Source organism: Dermacentor andersoni, chromosome 1 (assembly GCF_023375885.2).
Source record: "Dermacentor andersoni chromosome 1, qqDerAnde1_hic_scaffold, whole genome shotgun sequence".
Lineage (NCBI taxonomy): Eukaryota > Metazoa > Arthropoda > Arachnida > Ixodida > Ixodidae > Dermacentor > Dermacentor andersoni.
The window spans coordinates 30491118-30517879 of NC_092814.1; the positions used below are offsets into that span (position 1 = coordinate 30491118).

General features: G+C 45.0%; 1 protein-coding gene across 2 annotated transcripts in view; it reads left to right on the forward strand.

Annotated features, from left to right (window-relative positions):
• Positions 1–26762, forward strand: part of LOC126546127 (tyrosine-protein phosphatase non-receptor type 23-like) — an 84963-nt gene that overhangs the window by 7835 nt on the left and 50366 nt on the right. For both annotated transcript variants that reach the window (XM_050194226.3, XM_050194227.3), the window contains exons 9-14: positions 3424–3618; positions 7421–7486; positions 9210–9349; positions 12263–12559; positions 22475–22638; positions 22717–22868. In XM_050194226.3, the coding sequence (XP_050050183.1) occupies positions 3424–3618; positions 7421–7486; positions 9210–9349; positions 12263–12559; positions 22475–22638; positions 22717–22868 (1014 nt within the window). The remainder of the gene's footprint in view (positions 1–3423; positions 3619–7420; positions 7487–9209; positions 9350–12262; positions 12560–22474; positions 22639–22716; positions 22869–26762) is intronic.

The window sequence follows — 26762 nt, forward strand, 5'->3', positions numbered from 1 at the left end:
CTGCTTTCACTTGAATATGTTCCTAGGGCAGGCCAAAAATATGTCCTTTTTTTCTTTTGAGGGAGATGACGTGTGTATCCTATGCATTCACTGTCTGCTAGTGCCACCAGTACAGACACTGCAGCTGTTAGGGTTACAATTTAGGTCACTATTGGGGTCAAACGCATTCATACTGACCAATTAAGTTGGAATTATCTGGTGAGAGCCAATTTCAGGGTTGAAATAAAGTTTTCGCCAATAGAAATGTATGGGCACTGGTTGGAGCCTTCGATAGGGATTGAATTATCCATAGTCTGATTAGCAAAAGTCTATTCCTTTTACAAAATTGTCCTTTTTTTTTTTTACCCTCCTCACTATTTTTCTCTTTGTGATAATATATTCACATATCTGGTGTCAGTTCTGTGAGCCCTGTGTTTAATGAAAATTTCAGAGTTCTTGTTACTGCTGGCTATTTGTGTGCCGTAAGTAGCGTGTGTGATGCAGAGAAAACTGCTTTTTATGCCACTGCTGATAGCAGGGTAAACGGTTCCTCAAGGAAGAAGAGTGCACTAAGGCTCTTCTTTTTTCTGCTTTCTTCTTTTTTTTTTAGCAACAAACATCCTTTGCAGACATAATCGTCACCATGTGATCTATGTGCCATGCTTGTTTGCAATGTTCAGAACTGGTGAGGGGCCCTTTAACACAGTAAAATTACTACAACAATGTATGTGCACACAGAGAGAGAGTAAAGGTGCATAAAGCTGGATGAACCCTTTGAATGAACAGTTTGCTGTCTTTATGCATGCATCATGTGCAGAACTCTCATGCTTTCAAGACCACACGTCAATGCACTGAAGTATGTTCAGCCACTATTTTAGATGTCGTGAGCAGGGGAGCAGTAGGGTAAGTGTTGTGTACTTAATGGGCTAGGTGTATAAATGTCACTAGGTGTGCAAGCTGTCTATCAAGTTCATTGTGTACTGCTGACCTGCGAGGCCTCCACTTTGTCACTCTTGTATGAGGACTCGCCACTGGGCATACTTTGGTCTGTTGCACTCTTAATTTTTCATGTGTTTGCGTGATTTGAATCCTTTGTGTTTGTCCACCAAAAGCTGTTGGTAAAGCTGCAGCTGGTTGTGCCACCTTCAGTATAGCTCAAAATACTTTTTTTTTTCTTTGGTTCATGTTTACAACTAATCGCAAGCATGACATTGTCCTGTTGAACAATGATGGCACCCACCGTGGTTGCTCAGTGGCTATGGTGTTAGGCTGCTGAGCACGAGGTCGCGGGATCGAATCCCGGCCACGGCGGCCGCATTTCGATGGGGGCGAAATGCGAAAACACCCGTGTACTTAGATTTAGGTGCACGTTAAAGAACCCCAGGTGGTCGAAATTTCCGGAGTCCTCCACTACGGCGTGCCTCATAATCAGGAAGTGGTTTTGGCACGTAAAACCCCATAATTTTTAACAATGATGGCAGCGACTAGCAACAAAGGATTGAGGACCTTAGACGTGAAATTGTTAGAGTCGGTTTGAAAATTAATATGCTGAAGACCAAGGCAACGTTCAATAGCCTGGTGAGAGAACAGGAATTTGTGATTGGCACTCAGCTTTTAAAATCTGTGCAAGAGTATATTTATCTAGGCCAGTTGCTCACAAGGGAGCCGTATCACAAGAAAGAGGTTTACAGAAGACTAAAGATCGGTCAAAGCATTTAAGGCTGGCATTACCAAGTCATTACCGGCAGCTTACCACTATTCATGAAACGAGAAGTGTACAATCATTGCATTATACTTGTGGTAACTTATGGGGCAGAAAACCTGGAGGCTAACAAAGTGAGAAGAAGCTAAAGACTGCACAAGAAGTGATGCCACAAAAAAAATGATAGGCATTTTATCAGAAGTAGAAGGACAGCAGTGGGAATTAGCAAACAAGGGTAGCTAGTATTTTAGTTTGTTTGATTATTCATTTATTTATTTATTTATTTATTTATTTATTTACACAGTACTACAGGCAGCAGTGCTGCCCAAGCAGGAGAGGATTACATGAGATCTGTCTGAAACAGTTCTAAAAAAAAAATTTGCATGTGCATTCAACAACACTTTCAAGTATATGATTAAACTCTTCACTCGTAAGTGGAAAGGATGATTTCTGCAAAAGCTTTGTGAGGGCAAAGTATGATTGTCCTACTTCGGAATGAAAAGTGTGTGATATGTGTACAGCATGAGAAATATATGTAGCATTAGCCAAACCTATTTGGTTATGGAACATCAAGTGAAAAAGTTGTACGAGCCTGGTGATGTTACGACACATGTGGAGCAGATCCAGTCCGAGTTTGTCTAACAAAGCAGAAACTGATAATGGCGTTCTGTAATCTAAGATAAACCATGCCTGGCACGGTTTATCGAGAGTAAGATGACGAAATGTAGTGGTTTAGCAAGAGTAAGAGGAATAAATGTAGCTGTGCAGGCCATGTAATGCATAGAACAAATAATCATTGCACTAATGGGTACCAAGGGAAGAGGAACACAGCAGGGGACAGCAGTGGTGGGATGAATTTAGGAAATCAGCAGGCACAGGATGGAGTCAGCTGACATAAGACAGGGGTAATTGAAGGTCACTTGGAGAGGCCTTTGTCCTGCAGTGGACATGACATAGGCTGGTTATCATTGAGAAGCATCATCATATCGACAAAGAAGCAATGCCAGAAAACTATGCTAGCAGCAGGCTAGCACTAGTCATATGATAGGTTAGGATACAACAGGTGTTTTGATATTCTTCCACAAGTCACCACGTTTATTGCTGGTTACTACGGCAACCAGCTGCAGTTTGTCCATGAGCAGCTGGTAAACAAAAGCTATACATGGGACTCTAGACATTTGAACAATGTGTAGTCATATGTAAAAAAAAATAATGGCTCTAGAAATTTCACCTAGGTGGTCTCGGTGAAATGGCACCATGTATGGCATTACAGGTGCTGTATATCCTACTGCATCTGTCACTCTCTTCATGCTTGATGCCATTTCATCGGTCATTTCAGGCTTTGCAGCACTTTTTGAATTAAGTAAAATAGGTAGCTCTTCAAGGTGCCCTTCATCAGTTCATATTTACTCAATGTTCATCAAGTTTTAGGTCAGCAAAGTCCACTATCTTTGTGCTCATCAAGAAGAGGTTGTTAACAGCTGGGGTGATTGACTACGAAGCCTTAGTTTTCAATCAAGTTTTTTTGGCTTTGGTTAAATAATGGAAAATAATTTTGCTTAAGCCCAGTACTTACTAACTGCTCGGTCATAAACATTTTTTTTGCATGAAGTTGTAATCTACATTTAGAAAGACTGTAAAAAAGTTCACTGCCTCTTTACTGGACTTCAAGTGGAAGAAGTTGTACATGTGCCTCTGATGCAGTAAATGTAGCAGTCTTCTACAAGCTTCTACTGTTTCAGGTTCAAAGCTGCGAAGAAGGAAAATGAGTTTGTCTACCATGAAAGAGTACCACCCATGGAGTCCTTGCCAGAAGTTAAAGGAGCTAACCTTGTCAAAGGCATTTCATTCAGCCCTACGGATCCAGAAATCAGTGGCCCTGACATTTTTGCAAGGCTGGTTCCAATGGAAGCCCATGAAGCATCTTCTATATACAGGTGACTATGATCTAAAGGACACTAAAGGCAAATATTAAGTCAAGCTAAAGTGATAGGTCAGTGCTCGAGAATCTCTCGAGCACTATATTATCGCAAACGGAACTTTAATAATTGAGAAATTCAAGTAAATGCAGAACATGATTAGAGACCCCCCCAGGGACATTCAAGTACTTGCCTGAAGACGAAAGCACTCCTCTGTTAAATTCTGTCACTAGTACTCAACCACTCATTACAAAACATCCTTGTAGTGCATTATAAGACGAAATAAAATGCTACTTGTCCAGTTCTATTTCATATTCAGAAAAAAGAACGCATTGAGATTACCCATCACAACGACACAGGCAGTTGAAAGGTTTCATTTTTGCTCTGCGCCACCCGTGCTTTTACATTTCAGTAGTGTCTTTATCACGCAGTGCTGCGCTGGTTTTGCCGACTTGCAAAACTCGCACAAATCTCAAGTACCAGAGAATTCAACTTCCATGTGATGTTGCGGGATGCCCGAATGGTCCATACATAGATTTGCAGCTGCAGCTGTAAATCTACCACTCTGTCTTGGCTGAGTTTCTCCATGGCTGCGCATTTGTGCTTGCGCAAAAAGCTGTACCCCCGTCTGTCGGGCACCGTTTTACTCACCGACCTCAGCAAAGGGCGGTGATGGCGTATGCAATGTCGCCACTCCCCCGGTTGGGTGGTGGGAGATTTGAATTCCGAAAAAGGTATTTGGACCCTTGAGATGCAATTTTCTCATAAACTACGACTTTTCTTGGCACGAAACAAGCGTTGCGAGGTTTCTGGAATGGTATTTAAACAGTCCGCCTTGACTTAGTATTTACCTTTAGTGTACCTTTAAATAAGCCTGTATTACCAGTGTTTCTGTTGATTGCATACAGCTGTGTCATGATTACTACATGTTGCTAAGCCTCACTTGCTAACTTGTTTTGATGGGCTGAACCATTGCATGCACTAATGCGTTTTTCACTGCATCTTTAAATTCCTGTATTGCATTCAGAAGTGTAGCAATGAGGACCTTCTCTCTCTTAGTAAATGTGATCTATCTTCAGCGCTGTTTTCTTCCATTGTATCTCTTCCAGTGAGCCAAACACAGTCAACTTCCTTTCCCCACCCCCTTTGCTATGAACAATATGGCTGTCTATTCAATTGATTACAGCATCAAATTATCATTTCTCTGATGAAGTTTACTACTGCTATATGTGCTGTTTGTCATTGCTTCCCATTTTAGGTGTGAAAGTCACACAGGGTTTGAAAAAGAGGTGGTAATATGAGGTGTGTCAAAAAAAAAAAAAAAAGAGACTGGAAAATTATTGTACTTACAGAATCAGTTCTCTGTGACGTTATCACCTTCAAACTAGTACCCTTCAGCATTCACACACTTCTGCATTCGGTGCTGCCATTGCTGGTAACAGTTCTGGAACGAGGCTTTTGGTAGGCCCTTCAGGAGATTCTCCGTTTTTGCCTGAACCTCTTCAACTGAGGTAAAATGGGTTCCCTTTAAGCAAGATTTAACTTTAGGAAATAAAAAAAAGTCGCATGGAGCCAAATCAGGTGAATAAGGAGGATGCCTCATCACAGTAATGTTTTTGCTGGTCAGAAACTGCTTGACAGACAGGGCCATGTGAGTGGGTGCATTGTCCTGGTGCAACAGCCATTCAACACTCCGCAACTGTGACCTTTCTTTTTTTTCTAATTTTTTCACGAAGTCTGTTTAGTACTTCAATGTAGCAGTGTTGATTAACAGTCCGACCACTGGGAACCCACTCAATCATTACAATTCCATTAATGTCGAAGAAGACAATTAACATTGCCTTGAATTTTGATTTTGACATGCGTGCTTTTTTGGGTCTTGTGGACCCTGGAGACTTCCACTGCATTGACTGGCGCTTACTTTCTGGGTCATAGGTAAAAATCCGTGTCTCATCACATGTTACAACAGATTCCAACAAATTTGGCTCATTTGCAATGCGTTGTAATATGTCCACACACACGTCCTTACAGCACTGTTTTTGGTCATCAGACAGAACGTTTGGAACAATCTTCGCACAAATCTTCCTCATGTGTAATTTGTCCATTAAAATGCGTCGAACAGCTTCCCTATTCAAGTTAACCAACTCCGCCACTGCATGAACACTTAATCTTCGGTCACCACGGATCACATCACGAACTTTGGCAATGTTTTGGTCTGTAATCGCTGACCTTGGGCGCCCAGCACGTTCATCATCTTCCACACTGTCCCTTCCCCCTGAAAACCGCTTATGCCATTCAAACGCACGTGCACGAGACAAAGTTTCATCTCCATAAGCCTTGGTTAACATTTGAAATGTTTCCGTGGCTGATTTCTTAAGTTTCACAAGAAACTTTATGTTGATTCGCTGTTCGGTTTTTACATCAGACATTTTTCCGGCAGAATGTAGTTGCACGTGTTCACTCAATGACGCAGCACTCCCAACTGGCGTGATCGGTTCCGTCAAAACTGCCCGCATAATAGAGGAGGTGTGTGGGATGACGTCAGCAAAACAGTTGTAGCCAACTCGTCTTTTTTCAAGCTACACACTTAGTCTCGTTTCTTTTGTGTCACAACTCGTATTGCACTGCTGTGAGGCTCTGTAGTATGTGTAATTCTGTCCTTTTTATATAACATAGCATGACTCTTTTCAAATGATATAAGCTCTCGTAGCACATATTTCAAGAGAGTATAAATTGCGCACTTTGCTGTGTGTACATGGTTCAATTTTCTTACACTTGCCCGACAAAATTTCACTGTCTGATTGGTAGTGTTATGTGAAGGGATTTTCTGGCTTTCTTACACTTTTGGCATCTTCGGCTGGTCATTTCTGAGAGCTCTCGCGAGTGGCCTTGTCTTCGGCTGGTTCTTCTCGATCGCTCTCCCCCATCTTCGAGCGCTGCTCCGAGCCCTGTCGTCGGAGCAGTCATCGAGATTGAAGCATTTGCCGCAACGTCATCACAGCACAGCATCGTTGCTGTTGGCAACAGTATACCGTAACCTAGGCCTCTGCATGCTAGCATCTTAACGAATGCTCGTACCAAGGCGCGTTCGCCGGTTTTCCCGACAGCGCTTTGGATCAGCAAAACATTGGACGTTGGCAGTAGTCGCATGGTTTCGCATCTGCCATTTTCTCCTCTGAGAGCGAGTCACACGTTCGGCTTGCGCACTTGACCTCTACCTGTGAGTTTGGGGAACGCTGGATCTGCCCGACTCTGCTTCGAGGGATGGAGGCAACCAGTCGAAGATACCATTTAAAAGTGACGTTGTATAAAACCTTGGCAAACCTTGACTTGACTTTGGCAAACCTTGACTAACTAAAGAATAAGGCATAAAGTTATATGATGATGTGCAGTTAATGGTAATATATTTTACACAGTTTTGAAATTGTCAGGCACAGAGCGGCACATGATGGCAGACATGCTGCTTGGCTTTTTCTCTAGCACTTTCATATTCCTTGAACACTTCAGGCCTTTGTGTAGAATTTGTTTGCCAGCAGCTGACTACAAGCACACAAAGGGTAACAAGCCACCTATAACATCATTTGTGTCATCCGAGACATTCGGTGTCAAATCCATATCCAAGAAGATCTTTGTGTAAAGGTTATAGTAGTCTGTTGATGCCTGCAAAATATATGTTGGATATTTTAGATGTAGGACACCATGCATATGTCTTAACTTGAACCAACTGGCTTTCTACCTACTATGCCGTCGCACAAGCACCGAGAAGGTTGTTGATATGATGTTGTTAATTATGATTGCATGTACTTTTTTTTTTCCACAGTGAAGAGAAAGCACGGCTTCTGCGCTCAGTAACCAGTCATGTAGAGAGGAAGAATGAAGAGCTTCAGTGAGTACCTGAAAAACACATCACCTCTAGGGTTGAAAATTTATATTTATTATTACGTTGGCAGCTGGCTTTCTCTGGTCTGTCATCCTTAGCATGATTAATGTCATGTCATACCTACAGGTGTATTTCACATACAGTGAAACCTCATTAAACCATAGTTGGCCGGAGCTTGGAAAAATTACATACTAAAAGGTAGTACTGCTTAACCGAAAAAGCACGAGATCGCCCACTTACCTATCAAAAATGGAACTCGGAGAGAGTGCGATGAAAGGGCAAAAACATGCAGTATTTATTCAGTTCACGCGACAAAAGTATCATTATTTTCGTTTGATGCCACGGCAGCCTAGCAGCGACGACAGGGGCTTCAAACTTACTGAAGCTGCAAGCCAGCTTTTCAGCCAGCCCCCTCTTCTCGGCAAACACTCGCATGGCAAATTCCTTGTTGGCGTTGCATATTCTCCGTGCATGGGCGCGGTAGTGCTGCAGAAGTCACGGGGTGCTTTTTTCATTGCGGAGTGCTATTCTCGTTGTGACGATTGCATTCATGAGGCTGACATAACGTGCAGCTTCTGCCACTGTCAGGACTGAATCGCCTGTGCTGTCGCTTTCTGTGTTGTCCTCATCACTGTCGTTAGGCAATCCTTCAGCAACAGAGGCAACAATGGCGAAAAGTCGAACCTCGTAGCCGACATCTTTTCGGTGTCGCAGCAGCACTGCCGAGCAACTTCTTCGCTTACCAAATGCCACACACCGTAGTCAACGGTAGATCCCTGTCGCGTGCCAGCACTAACTTCTTTGTGCCATGTTCGATAGCACAAACGTTTTTTGAACCGAGGGTCCCGTTGCAGTCATTGACTTAGGGACCCTCGTCTGCATACTATTTGTTATTTACTCATTGTTTTTTTGAATGAAGAATAAACTGAAACTGAGGTCCGCATGGTTCGAGGGTAGTTGAGTGTTCAAATCTAATTGAAATTAGTGAGATGTGATGGCTAAAAAATTTATAAGCAGCGTGGCCAAAGTTTCAATTCTACAGGGGTTAGCGCGGCCGAGCGTTAGCAGACAATAGTCTGTGGTAGTACGATAGCTGTACTTGTGAAAGTATGTAATTCTTATTGAAATTCTAAATGCAAATTTTTGCTTACTTCAGCCTGTTTATTAAACTGTGTCTATAAGTACTGCATTCATAGTAACAGTAGGAAGAAGCACACTGATCCAAACACCCTTCTTGAGTGTCAGCTATTGACCAATAGCTGCCGCGTATGGGAATCTGCTTTATGTAGAAATATGGCAGCCCCAGAAAGAGTGAGGAGAAAGCTTCTGTTGAAAACAAATTGTAAGATAGCTTGATGCTCCACTTGTGAGCTTCACTCACCGCACCCGACTGCAAAATTTGGCTGAGATGTTCACAGCAGCGTATGCTATTTGCAGACTGTTTTTTTACTAAGCTCGAGGGGTGGTTCAGTGCGCCTTTAAGTGGAGTCTATTGTACTCACATATTCTTATTTGTTAAACATTACAACACTGGAAAGGACTGACTAAAATTACTTGACTGCAGCTAAAGATAAAGTGTAGATTACATTTGTATCTGGTTCGCCCTGAATTCGGTTTTGGATTGTGTGATGCTAGTTCAGGAAATTGTCGAAGTTCTACTGTTCTACTGTGCAGCATTGGTAGCAGTGGTTAAACACTGAAGTGGCTACTCGTGGTGGTTTGCCAACAGGGCCTTCCTGTCATCTCTGAACCTGGACAAAAGCATGCTGGTAATGGATCCTCAAGCAGTGCCACAGGAAGTTGTCCAGTGTTGTGCCAGGCTGAGTGTGTGCCCTACAGCTGTCAGTGACTTGGTGCTTACTATTCAAGGTGAGCATTTCTCTTATTGCTTGCTGAGCCAGACACTGCCATCATAGAAGGAGTTTATGTAACTTGTAGGCTGCTTGAGCTTTGCTGTAATAGATGCTGGCTGCACATTGCAAATATGTGAATTGAAGTCAATCAACGACTCTGTTGACCATATATAGGTTGGATGGTCAGGTGAACTAAAAGCCACAATTGCAGCTTGACCTGTAATGGTTTCCTGGACCCTGGCAACTATTACAGGCATTTCATGGCTGCAGCGATGCATGTCACTTATGCTACTAGGATCATTTTTTGTAATGGGAAAAAGCATGCAAAGAAATAATTTACGTGGTCTACTGCGAATTGGGATGAAACTATGAATACAGTGGAACCCCGTTCATATGTTTTTCACCGGACCGAGGAAAAAAAACGTAACAGCCGGGAAAACGCAACAGTGAGGAAAGCTCCGAAAATGAATGAAAAAAGTGCAGCTTCAACTATAGACAATTTATTTCCACAGAGTGCGCTCAGGACTTAAAAAAGTCTAGAATGGTGGCTTGCCGTTTCTTTCGCTCGCTAGAAATCGCCACACGTTTCTCAATAGCCTGGAAGGCCGCGTTGCTGTCAGCGTCACTGTGAGGTGCAACGTACCTGCGGAGGAGGTCCAGAGCCGCGACGGCTTCTCCAAAGCTAGGATTTGGAAACTCCCCGGCATCATGCAGCTCGTGCTCCTCGTCGTCACCGCGCCACGGCAATGGCAACGGACGAAGGAATATCCGCGGGAAATGTTGCCCTCTTTGGCGCAATCATGCTAATGTGCTAACGATTGTTTAGTATTGCTGCGGAGCGCGCGCGTCCGAGCAGCCCAGTTGCACGCAGCGCGGCGTGGTTTCGCGAGAAATGTAAACAAGAGAGGAGAGCTGGCCCGATAGGCGGAGCAACGCTATGAGCAACGCCAACTTCCGGCTTCCCTTTAGCTATAGCTTTACAAAGAGTGACGTCAGGGCCACTCCCGAGTTTCCTTCCTCCGTGAGTCGACCCGTCCAACAAACCATGCGGTGACCGTAATCACAGTGATGATAGTGAGAGCATTTTTCATTTTTCTCTCGAACTGGCACGCGGCTTTTTGCAGCCAGTTCCATAGCCAAGCCCGGCCAAGCCCGGTCAAAACTCGTCAAAAGCCAAAATGGCGGTTGGAGTGCGTTGCCTACTTTAGCCCAGGCGGGTTCGGGTTGCGACGCATCATGCGGGAACGTTTTCACAGCTACTACGTAACAGCGGGGTTCCTTATACATTGGATCCTATGGAAGCTATGCCGGGACCGGATGAAAACGTCGTAGCAGCCGGGAAAACGCAGCAGTGAAGAACGTAACAGCGGGGTTCTACTGTATAGGAGACAAAGTACATCATCTACATTGGAAGTCGTGAAAATCTAGGGTAATCTTGGGACTCCGAAAAAATTATTAGTCTTTCTAATTGCACCTAACACCCACTGGGATGGATGTTTGATGAAAGGATTGTTGTAAGAGAACTAAAAGTCAGATCAGAATGAAATATTTGAGGAATAAAGTGGGTAATTTGCAGCATACTGGAGGAATTGCAAGAAATTAGTCATAATAATTGGAGCACGCTGCAGAGATCATTGAGGTGCAAAAAGATAGCCTAATGAACACTAAAATTTGGATTGGAATAAAACCTTGTAGGAATATCGGCTTATTGCACACCATTAACATGTGAAAAAATTTTAAGTGCATGGGTCAGTTAGAGGAAGCACAAGAAATTTGTTGTCAAAGTAACGGAGCCCACTAAAACATCTCTCAAAGGCACAAAATTAATTTATATCTATGGCATTAAGCATGAGAATAAAGAATTAGAACTGACACTTTGAACAGGTGTAGTTGAATCCCTGTACAAGACATGATAAAAGCATTCAAAAATTTTTACAAAATCATATTATTAAGTGCATCAATCAGAGCTTCGTAAAGTCAGTGGCAGCCTTTGTTATGTGTTCATAGACTATCACTATTCTTCTAATTTGGAGTAAAATGTTAAGTTCTTATTTGCATTGGGAAGGGCACAATACAGCCACTGGAAGCGTAATGCAAACTTGGTGGGGATTGCTTATAAATTGGAGTAGGGACTCTAAGGAAATAGGAAACATATCTAATAGAAAAGATGTCCTTATTCCTCAAGTGACCACAAAAGCTTGTCACTGCGTACACACATATGCTCTTATGTGACAAAGTCGGTCGGCATTTCGGCCATCATCGTGCCGTCATTGTACAGACAGGCGAAAGTGCAGTCAGTGCTTGCACCAAGTCTTCATTTCCTGGTAACCTTAAACTGAGGTCAGCCACTTTCCAGTAGCCAAACGATTGCCCTATCTTTTATCGCCATCACCACTGTCTAGTATTTTCGTCACCTCATTTGAGGCCCTTGTCAACACAGGCAGCAAGGATGGAGCTAATTTTATGGATCCATGCAAATGAATTCATTTTTCTTTCACCTGTCACACAGGCTCTAGGTACACCTGTGAGTAAAAGTATGTGTTCCGTGGGCTCACCGGAAAAACTGAATTTGTTCATCATTCAGACACTGAAACCAATAAAAGCTACGAGTGCACTGGATAGTTTGCAATGCCAAGTTAGGAATCCAGTCCCCAATTTCAAGTTACACATAAGCGGAGAAGAAAATCTGCTTTATCATCGAATCCCTGGTCTGTGTGCTGTATCTCACGGCATTACACGCATTTAATGTGCATGTGCTATTAAATCAAAACTGCAGGACAAAATTATCTTAGGGGGAACAAAATTCATGGTGTTCAATGTAACTTACATTGGAAAACAAAAATGTTATGTTGTAATTTAGCTAAATATTATTATTTGTATATCAAAGTTGAGCAGTTCTCCACTTTCTTATGCAACGGCTTTACTGCAGGCCTGAAGGAGCTCTATCACAATGTAGACAAGGACCTTGCACAAGTTGAGCAACTGTTGAAGGAGGAGCGGGAAAAGGAAGCAGCCCATAGCACAGCGTTTGGCAAGCGGGCACCCTCGAACCTGGTGACCGAACTAACGGCCGAGTTTACCAAGTACCTGGAGGTGCACCAGCGCACTGCGGATTCTAACAGTGCCCTGCAGAAGAGTTTGGCTGCCCACTCAGCAAACCTCAAACTGCTGGCTAGCCCTCTGGAAGAAGTGGACAAAGCACTGCCCTCAGTGTCACTGCTTGACGGTCAGGCTTTTTCGACTCTCTTGGCTGTTTTGTGTGGAACCTTCATGAGATCTTCAAATTTTTACTGTTTTAGCCACAGCATTTTCTGACTTCTTTACCTTCTCACAGAAATGAATGTACGGCCTGTTACAACAGATCTGCATACAACATACTTTAGAATATAACAGAGCATTCTCCTCGCTTAGTTTGGTCTGCTTATATTATCATTGAGACAATATCCACTTTAACAGACCCGGCTATAGTAGACTATCGGCTACAGCAGACAAACTTTTAGCCAAATTTTGTCTAGATGGTATAAATACAACATGCTTTGCTGCGGCAATACAGTGAAACCTCGTTAAACCGTAGTTGGCCGGAGCTCGGAAAAGGTACGTACTAAACGGTAGTACTGTTTAACCGAAATAGCATGAGATCGCCCACTTACCTGTCGAAAACGGAACTCAGAGAGAGTGCGATGAAAGTGGAAAAAACGTGCAGTATTTATTCACTTCGCGCGACATAAGTGTTATTTTCGTTTGATGCCGCGGCGGCCTAGTACGACGACAGCGGCCTCAAACTTACTGAAGCTGCGTGCCAGCTTCTCAGCCAGCCCCCTCCTCTCGGCAAACACTCGCACGGCAGATTCCTCGTTGGCGTTACGTATTCTCCGTGCACGCGCGCAGTAGTGCTGCATAAGTCCCGGGGCGACTTTTTCATTGCCGGGTGCCGAAGTTCGGAAAACTTTTTGTTTGGAATAGTTCCGTTATCGCGCCCCTGTTCTCGTTGCGACGATTGCATTCATGAGGCTGACGTAGCGCGCAGCTTATGCCACTGTCGGGCCTGAATCACCCGTGCTGTCGCTTTCCGTGTCGTCCTCATCACTGTCGCTAGTCGACACTTCGGCAACAACAGAGGCAACGATGGCGAAAAGTCAAACCTCGTAGCCGACATCTCTTCGCACTCGCAGCAGCGCTGCCGAGCTACTTCGCATTCCAAATGCCACACACTGTAGTCAACAGCAGATCCATGTCGCGGGCCAGCGCCGACTTCTTCGTGTCACGTTCGATAGCACGGACGATGTCTAATTTTTCTTCTATGCTGAGCACCCGGCGTCTTTTTTTATCGAGCTTCGGAATGACGAGAGTCCTCGCTTGCACGACGCCACAACGCTCTCTGGCACGGCGTCGAAATGATGTTGATGTTGATGCGGCTTCACTTGCAAACGCACAGGGCGCTTGGAGGCCGTTGTCCCGATCTCTGAGGCTCGTTGTTCTGCTGGGCCGCCCGATGGAGACGACGCACCGCCGTATTTGCGAGACGAAGAGTGGAAACGCTACGTTTTAACCGATGCGTACGCAATAAGCTGGTACGGTTTATGCGGATACAAAATACATTATGTTCAATGGCCGCTGAGTCGGGGAATTGACTTTACTACTGTTAAACCGAAACTACTGTTTAAGCGGGTACGGTTTAACGAGGTTTTACTGTACATGTGTGCAGCAGGGCAGTGTACACTATTTCCGGCCACTTGCAGAATTTGGGAAAATGTATTTTCTTAAGGAACGAATACACTAACGGCAAGCTTTCTGCAACAGCATGTCACGCAATGCCCCACCAGAGGGTAGCTTTTGTGTTGACTGGGTAAGTCGCCCATTGCCACTCACCGCTGTCGACTCGGTGCCAAATAAGTGCTGAGGGCGCCATTAGGCCTAACCAGTTTCAAAGCAAAGCTATAGCATACAGCGCTTCAAAAACAACCGCCAATGATCGCAATATGCATTGTTTTGAAATGATTTATTTCTTGCTGCTTAAATTTGCACAAAAAATAAGATAGGCTGCTGTTCACGGCATCCACAGTGGAGGCACATGATGCAGTCAAGCTGTCTCTCGTGCAGTGCAGGCGGCAGCCAGCTGCGGCCTCTAAACTGGCCTTGTGCCACGGCTTTCGTTTGCACTGCAGATTTGACAGTGGTCATTGCTTGCTGTCAAAGATAAAATTAAGGCATCAGTTTATTTTACCGGCTACTGTTTTGTGTAAAAAATAAACAGTAAGCAATGTTTGCGTCATCGGTGGCAGCAATGCACTCAGGCTGGGTGGCCAACACGGCGATGCTAACTGGCTTTTAATGTTGCCGTTATGTGGGTGTCTATATACTCTAGCGCAGGGAAACTGCCATTTGTCAGCAACCACTGTCCAGAAAACGGCAGAAAGGAAGATGCAGTGCCACGGGGCTGTACAATTAACGCAAAACCAGTTTATCTATAGTTACTTATTTTCGGTGTGTGTGTTTTTTTTACCTATTTTTGTAATCGCCTATGGGCTAAATAGCAGTACAGTCGAACCCACTTGTAACAGTATTCAAGTGCCAGAAAAATTCCGTTGGTATAACCAGGTTGCATGAAAAAAAAAATCAAAATGGGGGATGGCGTAGCTGTTCCGAGAAAACTATAACGACGGGGAGGCGAGTTCTCCTCCCCACCACCTTCCTCCATCTGGCTTCTGATTGTGTTGACTCGTTTAACTGTTTAACTCTGCTTTCTGCACGCTCCAATCGCGTGTTGTTAACAAGCCTCAGCTGTCGGCGTTAAAGAATGAAATGGAACTGCTATAACAACTGCAAAGACGGGCAGCAAGTGACATACGAGCTCTGCCGAGGCATCGCTTTGGTGGCCCCATAAGTTGGCTTTTAAAAAATGCGGGAAGGTTGCTGCGGCAGCATCTCAGCTTGGGAAATCCAGAAGAAGTGCTTGGACGGGATCACCGCAAGCATCTCGCCACGTACTTCCCACTGGCTTGCACGAGAAAATCGCGTGTCCGTCAGCCTTGCTTGCTTTACGCAAAGCTTGCCGACATCCATCTCCAAGGCATCCAGCTACTCCATGTAGTGAAGCGGAAGGTCCCTCGCAAGAACAGTCCCATGAGGGATGTAATCATCTACAGGACTTCCCGCAAGGACAATGTTGAGGCAGCCTGCCCTTCCACATCAGCACTGCCATCATGGCTGTCACTGTCGCTATCCGATGCAAGCAGGTTCGCAACGATCACCTCATTGATTAGAAGCACTTTGTTTCCAAATAAATAGCAGTGCACTTTCTTTTCACCGGCAATACTATCATGTACTGCCGATGATCAGCAGGCAGATCAGCCATCTTCTGTTTCGGCGGTGAGTCAAACGAGGCTGAGAAACAACGTGGCCAGGACCGACTTTGACACAACGAGCAAAATCAAGCACGAGCGTTAGCAGAATTGCACAGAATGAGGGCCATAGAATAAAAAACCAACTGTGAGGGCCCAGCAAACAATCTGGGAGCAGCGCCGGCAGAGCAGTTGGCACGGTCCATTCGTGTTTCGGAGGGTGGCACGATGCAGAGCTATGGGCACAGCCCATTCGTTTTTGGAGGGGTGGAAGGTCAACGGGAGAGATGTACGCGAGGCTGGCATGCACCCCTCATAAAGAGAAGTGCGTGGTGGTAGTTGGGGTTGCGAGCGATTGTGCAGGGGCTTGCATTTCACTTTTTCTTTTTTCTTTTCAAGGATGCCGCATTCCATCACTTTTCAGCACGGACACCCAGCTGCCAGACTTCATTGTTATAACCAATAATGCAGTACGGAGACGTTGTAGTAAGCGGGTTATTTCCCCGTAGAAAACATGCAAAAGTTGGCGATGCAACAGCTTTTTATTGTTATAACTGATATATTGTTAAAACTGGTATCGTTATAAGTGGGTTTGACTGTATATTCAAAGTTACACCATTTCACAGCATACTGCAACCCCAAATTCTGGATAAAACTGACTTCGGATATAACGGACCTTTTTTCCTGTTATCACAGTCCATTGTAATGAGCATCAACTGTATTGTGCTTAACCCCTCTTCCCAAGCTGGTGTACCGGCACCCCAAACGAGCTCCTAGATGAGGACATTCGTCTACATGAAGTAACAGCGGCGATAATGGGCTTGAGACGCCACACAGCCCCGGGAATGGACCAAATCACCAATAAGGCACTTGTCAATCCTGACAACCCCTCGCTACTAGAGCTTACCACTCATCCTAACGAAGTATGGAGGGAAGGAAACCTTCCCAAGGACTGGAAAATGGCCGAGGTTCGTCTGATACCGAAGCCAGGCAAGCCACGAGCCACTGAGAACCTACGACCAATCTCCCTCGCTTTGTATGTAGGAAAGCTCCTAGAGCACATCGTTCTCAACCGGCTACAACCATTCCTGGAGGACTCGGGGAAACTTCCAACAACGATAGGATTCTGTCCACATCTCTCAACTCAAGACATCCTACTTCAGCTGAAAGAGGATGTGATTGTACCAGCGGCACGCAACTCCCCCACCGCTATCCTCGCCTTGGATCTTAAAGGGGCATTCGATAACGTCAAGCATACATTAATCTTATAGAGGCTAAACATGCTGTGCTGTGGGGCCAGTCCATATTTCTATATCAGAGATTTTCTTTCAGATAGAAAAGCCATCCTAAAGGTCGGTGACCAAGCCACAAACCCCTTCCTACTGGGCGGGCGCAGTGTTATCCCCTCTCCTTTTCAATATCACCCTAATAAACCAGGCCTTCCGCCGCTCCTCGATAACATCCCGGGGATCCGGCATGGCCTATATGCTGACGACATTACCATCTGGTCATCCACAGGGTCTATCAGGGCAATGGAGAGCCGCTTGCAGAAAGCGGCAGACATGGTGAGTGACTATGCTAAGTCATGCGGCCTCAGCTGTGCCCCCCAAAAGTCGGAGCTACTCCTGGTCTCACCGCAAAAGAAGTATGCATGTGACTTGCCCACTATCAACATACAACTGGAGGGACACACCATCGTTCCATCTCAGAGCGTAAAGATATTGGGAATAGTTTTCCAGTCGGATCGCACCAACACAATATTAATTCACAAGCTTAAAAATACAACAGCCCACACTACCCACATGATCCGGCGAGTAACAACCAAGGCAAGAGGCATGGGGGAGGCGGACACGCTTTGGCTTGTCCAAGCCTTCGTCGTGTCTCAAATACCGTATTTATCGCATAATGATCGCACCCCTGAATTTTGTCGTCAAAATCTGATTTTTTTTTTTTTCCCGTGTAATGATCGCACCCTGAACTTGTCGCAGCGATATGTCATGTGCCAAGTCTAGCTAATGATGATCGCGCTTACCATCTGTCGAATGCTACGCGAACGACTCTTGAAGACGTACCAAGCGTTCTGCACACACCCAACATTCTTAAGCAGATGCCCCATTTCATTCCTTTCATAACTTTCAGCACTTCCACGAAAAAAAAAGCTACAACCAAACTTGCCTCGGCTTTATTATTTGTAGTCTTCATAATGGTTTTGGTCAACAACAACATAAAGGGCACCTTTCGATTCTTCTCGTCTGCACTTGTGGGCACGCAACAAATCGCGAGTGGCAGCGATAGCGGCCACGTTTACACCGATATGTTAGAAGTGTACCCTATTCATACGCCGACACTTGTAACGCAACTAAGATATTCGCCCACCCTTAACGGAAACGTGCCGTATTAGGATAGCAGTGAAGTCAAATGCCGCAGTTTCCGCAGCGTGCCAGCCATGTGTTTCTATGTCACTGGCAGCTAAGCGCGCCCATCTCTGTTTCTGTCCCCTCAAAGTAAACATGGCTGCGTTATTGTTGCAAACTTGCCAATATTAAGGATATTATTCATTGCTGATATGGAAGAAACTGTTTCAAGGCACGTAATGTACTCACGAGAAGAAAAATAATCGCGTTCGGCTTGCTCCGCCGGCCACCATTTTTGTTTTGGTGTCCCGCACTGACAGCGGCAGCTGCCTGCTTGTCATCCCGCAGCAAATGCAGGATGAAAAAAGAAAATGTTTCTTTTCCTGGGAAATTTAACCCGCGTAATGATCGCACCCCTGAATTTGCATAATTTTTTTTTTTTTTTTACAAAAAAGTGCAATCATTATGCGAGTAAATACGGTAACTTACGCTATTCCATGCACACTACTCAACGCGACGGAATTCAAGAAAATCAACACAATGATCAGAAAGGCATATAAGCAGGCGATGGGCCTGCCGATCAGTACATCCACAGTAAGCCTACTACGACTAGGAGTGCACAACACGGCCGAGGAGCTGATCGAGGCACCTCTATCCAGTCAGCGAAGAAGGCTGGCGGTTACGGAAGCAGGGAGGTCCATCCTCTTACGCCTGGGGCTCTCTGCCCCTCTCAGCCATCCGCTGCCTCAGACTGTGAACTTACCCCATGCCATCCGGAGCAACATCACCGTACGTCCTCTACCTCGCAACATGCACCCAGTGCACCATGCACAGCGAAGGGAGGCCCGGGCTCTGGCCATACACAAGCAATACGGGACCTTACCCTCTACAGCCTACACGGATGCAGGGTCTTACCCCAGACGCGCAACCGCAACAGCCACCGTAGTCGTCGGCAAAGAACATCGAAGCAGCATTTCGCTCACCCGAAACAATCCCCTCCAAGCCGAGGAAGCGACCATGCCCTCGCGCTCTCTCAAACGGAGATTGAAGTCATAGTGACCGACTCCCAACAAGCATGCCGCAACTTTGCTAGCGGCAGAATTAGTACCACTACGCTCAAGGTCATCAATCAAAAGCCGCCAACGAGATCAGTCATGGTCATCTGGGCACCAGCTCATCACGGCATTCCTGGCAACGAGGTCGACAACCACGTGGCTCGAGATTTGACCCACTGAGCTGACGCCGAGGAATCTGAACCAGAGCGCATGCACCCTCTAGTCTCGTACCAAGACATCACACAACACTACAAGCTAACCCGCAGAACATATGCACCCCCACACAAGTCGCTACCTAGAGAGCAGGAGCGATTCCTCCGAGCTCTACAGGTTAATACATTCCCCCACCCAACCAGAAATCACCTCATAGCCCCTACACAATTCTCTCCGCAATGCTGCTTCTGCGCAGAGCCCAGGTCCCTCAGGCACATAGTAGAGGGTTGCAGAGAGGCACCATTAGATCCTCTGAACCCTTACCACACACCAACAAGCTTTGGGAGAGAGCCTTGGCCAGCTCCAATCTCGAGGATCAGCAAGGGCTGATTGCGAGGGCCCAGGACGCGGCCCGAGCTCAAGGCATTCTGGAATGAGGATGCCTCTCCAAAGCTGCATTTACCTAATAAAATTGTTTATTCTCTCTCTCTCCTCCCAAGCTGCCTAAAATGAAATACTTACTATAGTATAGATGACTGAAATGGTCTGCAGAAAAGCTAGGCAGTGAGTAAGCTGCTCATTTGATCACTTATGGGGAAAAGCAAGCTGAAGCAAAAGTAATGCAGACTAAACAAAGAGTGGTAGAAGCACTATGTTGTGCGTATCCTTCCCACCAACCTTGTTTGTGTTGGCAAACACAAAGCTACAGTGGTCTGAAACAGGATAGAGGGAGTTACGTAAACACACACACAGCACTGTGTGTGTTTGTAGGTGTGTCTATATTTTTTTTCTGTTTTCAAGCACTGCAGTTTTGTGATCATGAACCAACCAATTGCACTTGCATCCATCCCTTCTTTGTCTTGTCTCGTTTTTCCATTATGTGCTACACCCGGCTATGGAGTCATACCAACTACAACTATTCTGCTCGAATTGCTTGAACCAACGAGCCCAGCAGTCTGTTCTTGTACAGTAAAACCTCATTAACTTGACCCTCGTTAATTCAGCAAATCAGATAATTCAGGTTCACCCTCTGGTCCCTGCAAACATGTGCATTATTTAATGGCATCAACACGTTACTTCGGACGTACCTGGACACACACTGGTTAATTCAGGCAGCCCTCGGAGGGTACCGCACGGGGAGCGCTGCAAATATGTGCTGAAATAGAGCAAAAGTGGTGCTAGCGTCCATGGAAACTAAGCAGCAAAGTCTGCATCGGCATAGCTATCAGTGGGAACCGTAAAGGAATGACAGGAACAACAGAACACTCTGTGCCTTTAAAGGGGCCCTCAAACACTTTTCTAACTAATCGTAGTATGGCCCCACTAAAGTATGTTGTTCCCTGGAATCTCATTCCACAAACGTTTTTTTAATCCTTCACCTATGAGTGCAGTTATCGCACTAATACCCAGCTTTCTCTCCCTTTTCATCTGCGCTAATGCGCTGGAAGCTACACAGCGGAGCAGCCAAGAGAGCAATGTCGTGATCAAAAGTTTAGTGTCGCGACGGCCAAAGAGCTCGTTGTGGCACCTCATAGCAGCTGCGGTAGACGACTCTATGCAACATGCTGCTGCCATCTTGGAGGTCACGCATAGCAGAGGCAGCTCTGTGCAGTGCAAAGATGAAATGATTTTTTGTCTTCTTGAGTCGCAGACATATATTTTTCATTTATTTAACTCAAAATGAGCAATTATATATTACTGAGAATGTTCTCGCGATCACGAAACCAGCCAGTAGCAATTGGTGGGCCAACTGCTTTCGATGACAACATTCCGGATGCGAGAGCAAGTGGCTGTTTATTGCTTTTGTCACGAGATTGTAAATCTTGTGCTGCATGTAGTGCAATAATATTCGGCTCACGTGTTCACAGGAGCCTCGTTAACAGATTGACAACATTTTTTTACTATGTTCAAAAAGTGTTTCAGGGCCCCTTAAGAGGAAGCTTTAGCTCAGGGCGAACTCCAATTTCTCTATTCAATAAGATTTCTTCTTGGGCGAGTTGGTTAATATGTATTGAAGCCATTGTAGCGCAAAGGAACACGGACAATGAAGAGGACAGGACACCACAGGAATGATGGTGTTTTTTCCTTACTTTACTTTATTTTCTTCATCCACTCTCATCTCCATTAATTTATCATTTCTTTAATTCCCTAAGTACAAGTAATTTTCCCCTATGTTGTCTATGGTGTCAATGTTTGTTGGCTTCTTATGATATGCTTAATAAAAATCGAGCCCCTCAGCTGACCCCCTTTCTTTTGTGTCAAAGTATTTCTGAAATAGTCTAATTTAACTTCAAATGCATTCATCAACTTTGATAAAAAGTGGTTCGGGCCTCTTTAAGCCCTTGAGGTAACTGACTAAATTGATTACAACTTAAGCAATAACCAGCTAATGGAAAGGTTAACTGTGTATTCGCACAGCCCTATTATAAGCCTTTTCTTTTTTTGACTCTTCCTTTTAAAAGAAGACAGGTGACTGAAATCGCAAAGGTTCATTTCACAAATTATAATCAATAAATTTAATGGACGTATTGCAGTTGTATTGAAGCTGGTCAGAGCTCAATGCATGTCCACTTAGTAGAAATCTTGAGACTAGCTCCAGTTTTGTTCTATAAATCAGTGACAAAGTACATCATTATTTAGAGGTGCACAGGATTTATTCAAGCAAGACATGGAACAAGGCTTTGTGGGGAAATGATACAGGGAATGTACCAGTGCTTTTCATCACAAGTGTGCAGTTGCAGCATAATTGACTATGGTTATGCAAAACCACCGACACACATTAGCCTTTTTCTTCTTTTTGTATTGCTCAAGGCAGATCTTGGCCAAATCTAAAGAAACTGTTCAGTTGAGAGAAACTTCTTTGTTGATACTATTAAATATCCACAGCACATAATGTCTCCAGCCCTTATAGGTGAAATTCTATGTGTATCAATTCATAAATGGACTAGTTGGTTTTTGTTCAACATACTGAATAGTGCAGAAGAGAAAATACAAGCAGGACACGTAGTATATATGTCCTGTGTCTCCTCTCTCTTGTTCCATCATTTGCACTGTTCACCATGTTGATAATTGCGCAATTCACGGTTCATGCAAGTTTTAAAGGCTAAGCAATTGTGGCTATTTAGTAGACATTCCACATTTTCTACAAGCCTCCCAAGTTGGTTTCTCATGTGACAGAGGGATGAAGTGCAGTAAGCCTGTGTTATTGCCTTAAGTCTTATTTTAAACTTTACTTCAGTGCCCAACAACGAAGCTGTTGTGAAGGAGCTCTCTCATCTGCTAGACAAAGTCGAAGAGATGAAGAAGCAGAGGCAGATGCTACATTCACACCTGAGGGATGCGCTTCAAAAGGATGATATCACCAGGCAAATTGTGACCAGAAACAAAGGCGAAGATCTTCAGGTGTGTATGCATAGCAGGGTTGTTTCCACACAATGTATGATTAATATGGCACTGGCAAATTTTATTTTTTGTTTGCAGGCATTTTTCGCAACTGAACTGAAAAAACATGATCAGGAGGTGTCACTTTTGGAGCAGAACTTGACCGCACAAGACAACATCCTGAAAGCATTGACACAGGCCAATGCCCGATTTGCAGAGACACGGAAAGCTGCCTCTGATATCCTAAAGAGGTAAGTTGTTGAGTGAAAGTTTATTAGACTGAACTTCAAATGGGGCAGTGAAATGTACTTGTGTTACTGAAAGGTAGGCATGCAAACACGGACAAAAGTAGGATTGAAAACAAAAGCCGTTAACTGCAGTGCACCAACTTGCTCAACTTTCAGTCAGTCTAAGAATTATACTCATTTGAAGAACTTCTTAAGCTTTATCAGTGTAAACTAAGATGTTGCTAAAAAATTTTTAAATTAAGTTAAATTGTGAGGTCTTACATGCCAAAACCATGACCTGATTATGAGGCACGCCATAGTAGGGGACTCCAGGTTAATTCTGACTACGTGATGCATGGTACACAGGTGTTCTTAAATATTGCCCCCATCCAAGTGGTGCCACCGTAGCCAGGATTTAATCCCACGACCTCGTGCTTATCAGCGCTACACCATAGCCACTAAACCACCATGGTGGGTTGCTAAAAAAAAAAAAAAAAGATATCTGATGGTATTTTTGTGCTCTGTGTAGAGCCTACCTTTACACTAATTCTCTTGTTAACTTGAGCTTGCGTATCTTGAAAATGTGAGTCCTAAAATTTTTCGCAGTGAATTGTCAAAACTCATAGACCCTACGTAAACTTTACTTGTAAGCCTTGGGATATCGTCAAACCATTTAGTAGCTCCGGCACTGAGTAAATCCCAATGCAGGGAAATGTCACCTCCTACAAGAACGAAAAAAAAAAGGTTGTCACTTTGTTTTTCCAGTCCACATTTTTTTTTTCTCCCTCTTTCTCTCAATGAGTTGGAGGCAAAGTTGAAAGAATACTTAAATAGCAATGCAGCAGGAAGAGGAAGACATGAGGGAGATTATGTGGATGCCCTCCTGCTGAGAATGCTTAGCTTTTGACCTCGCCTGTTGGTAGCCCTTCCTCTGAAAATTTTATCAGTGGCTACAGTGAAGTGGAAGTCTGCAGTCCTGTAACGTAGTTTACTGTATATGCCATTGCGGTAATTTAAAATTTTGTAAAGCAATTTTATTTTATTTGTAAAATACAGCTCATCATTCCAGCAACAACTAGTTTGCTTGTATTGAGCTCTTCTTTTTTTTGCTCTCTCTCTCTCTCTCTCTCTCTCTCTCTCTCTCTCTCTCTCTCTCTCTCTCTCTCTCTCTCTCTCTCTCTCTCTCTTGCATAAAAAATAATTCCAGCGGGCAAGATGGGACAGCTTGTTCTTGTTCTGTTTGTTTTATGGCATGTTCGGTACTGGTAGTATTTATGTCACATGATGCAAATTTTCAACAGGGAGAATTTCTGACTGATTTTGGCAAAATCGGCATGTCCTTCAACAACAGCAATCTCTAAAACTGTTAGTCACCACCATGCTTCAATCTTGGCAGACAGTTCAGTGTTTTCTAACTCACCTGTTCAAGCACCATATATGTGGGTAGACTGCATTGCATTTTAAAGTCTTGAGCAGTTGCAGTACAGAAAACACCATTAAAATGGGTGCCAAAGTGGTTGAATGCATGTCAAATGCAATATCAAGCAGACATTTAACCGTTGAATTCGGAGAACTTCAAGTGACCTCAATGCAACTGCTTGTGAAAGGTGGTGACATCACTATGATCAGGAAAAAAGTCATAATTACTGCAGTGGCAGCAGCCTGGCTCTCTTTGACTGAAGAAAGCTGTCTCAGAAAAAAAGGTGCGGCCTGCCGCGTGCATCAAAAATGGTCCGCCGCCGCGCAGCCAGCAAAGGTCAGCCAGGGAAGTCATCCTACTGCACATCCTCACTGTCACACCGCCCTTTTTCTCTCCTCTGACCAGAGTATCAGGCTAGGGTAGTTATACCTCAGGCCATCCTCTCTGCATTTCTAATTTCCTCGCTCTCCCTCTTATGGTCACAATTATTTGGCATAGCAGAGGAGTTCCGATTGGAAACCTGTAGAAATAGTAGCCCTAATCTCCCCCTTACTCTTCAAGATTGTGCTGAGAGTGCTCCTCGGAATCTTGTACGCTGTGGGGGCATCCGACTTCTCACCACATTTGACCCGATTTAAGATTTCGAGCTTCACGACGAAAGGCGAATTCTGCCGCTTCATCACGGCAACACTGTGGGAGAAGGCCCACAAGGCGCTCACACAATGAACCAAAAAAGCAGCGAGACAACTCGCACTTTCGCCATCTTGCACGACGAGGGCACAAGAGCCTCTGATTGGCTGTCTGAGCAGGTGCTGCGGGCAGGCCAGGACCATATTTTGTAGGGGGTGTCAACGGCTCGTCCGAGGGAGCGCGGTCACCATAGGGAGAGTGGTTGGATGGAGCCGCGCCGTCGGGTTTTCTCGCCACCGCAAGGGAAAGCCAACTTCCGGGGGCACTTTCCGCCACGTGAAGTTCGATATATCGGGAGTCGCTGCTATTTTTGTTCGATGTAAGCGTAATTTTTGCTATATATACCCATTGTAACTATACCGTGACCAGAAATTGTTCGATATATTGAATAATTCAATGTAAACAGGTTCGATATAGTCGGGTTCGACTGTATCTCAGCCGCATGACGACTGAGATAGTGCAACGGTGGTTGGACGGCGTTCCAAGGAGCGAGGTGCCCTAATTAACAGGAGATGTCTGCTCAATGACTGTGTAGGGTCCAACAAATTGAGTGAGAAATTTTTCGCATAAGCCAGGAACACATACAGGAGTTCAAAGAAGAACTTGATCAAGAGAAAAAGTCACAGCACGGCGAGTTGAGTCATAGCAGGACATCCAAGCGTCCTGGGAGATGCCAGTATTAATGCAAACGAGGTTATAGGATTCCGCAAGGCGAAACAAAAATTGTTCTGAGAAAGGAACTGGTACTGGTACAAGTGTCGAAGGGAACGGTACATCCAGAACAAAACTTGGTGAGTGGCCTTAGACGAGGAAAAGGGGAGAAAAGCCGACGGTATGTTGCGTAGCCGTGTCTTAAGCAATTGTCATGAATGGCAGGATTGCATCCCAGTTCGTGTGGTCTGGGCGGATGTACATTGCAATCAGGTCTGAGAGGGTACAGTAAAAACGCTCTGTCAAGCCGTTGGTCTGTGGATGGTAACTAAAAGTTGTCTTCTGAGTGGTGTTTGAGGCACACAGACCTTCGGTAAGGATAGATGAGAGGAAGACTTTTCTCTGGTCACTGAAGAGAACGCGCGGAGCTCCATGGCATAAAAAAAAATGTTGCGTAGAAAGAAATCGGCGACTTCAGCGGCAGTCCCCAATTGTGGAGAGGCTGTCTACGCATATCATCTTAGATGGTCAACGGCCATCACAATCCAACGATTCCCATTTGAGGTCATGGGAAGAGGGCCGTACAAGTCTATTCCAGTGACTTCGAAAGGCAAAGCGGTACAAGAAAGAGGTTGCAGAAAGCCAGAAGGAGCTATTGTCGGTCATTTGTGGCTTTGACAATGAACGCAGGATGCAATGTACTGTGCAACGGCGGAAGAGAGGCCAAGCCAGGAGCAGCGACTTCATATTCTGTCGTAAGCCTTGTGGTAGCCTAGATGACCAGCCATCGGATGATCGTAAAAGGCTTCAAGCACCTCACATTGCAGAGAATGTGGTATGATCCCCGCAGGGGCATCTGCGTCAGCAGACATTTGCTGTGTTGCGACACCACGTGGCCAAGCACACGAGGTTCGGAACTTCCCGCATCGAACCGTGCACAGCTTAGCCGTGTCCGCGGAAAAGGGGATCCTGGGGGTTGAGCCGATGCTGAGTGCTTGGACCTTTGAGGCCCCTTGGCAGAGGCAACGTGCCCCTTTGGCCTTAGCTTCACGTAGACGGCACCCCAAGACTGACCCACCTGGGGTAAATCAGTAGTTGCCTTTTCCTGTCTCTCTCTCCCTCTCCAACCTTTGTCTTTCTCTCTCGCTTGCCATCTC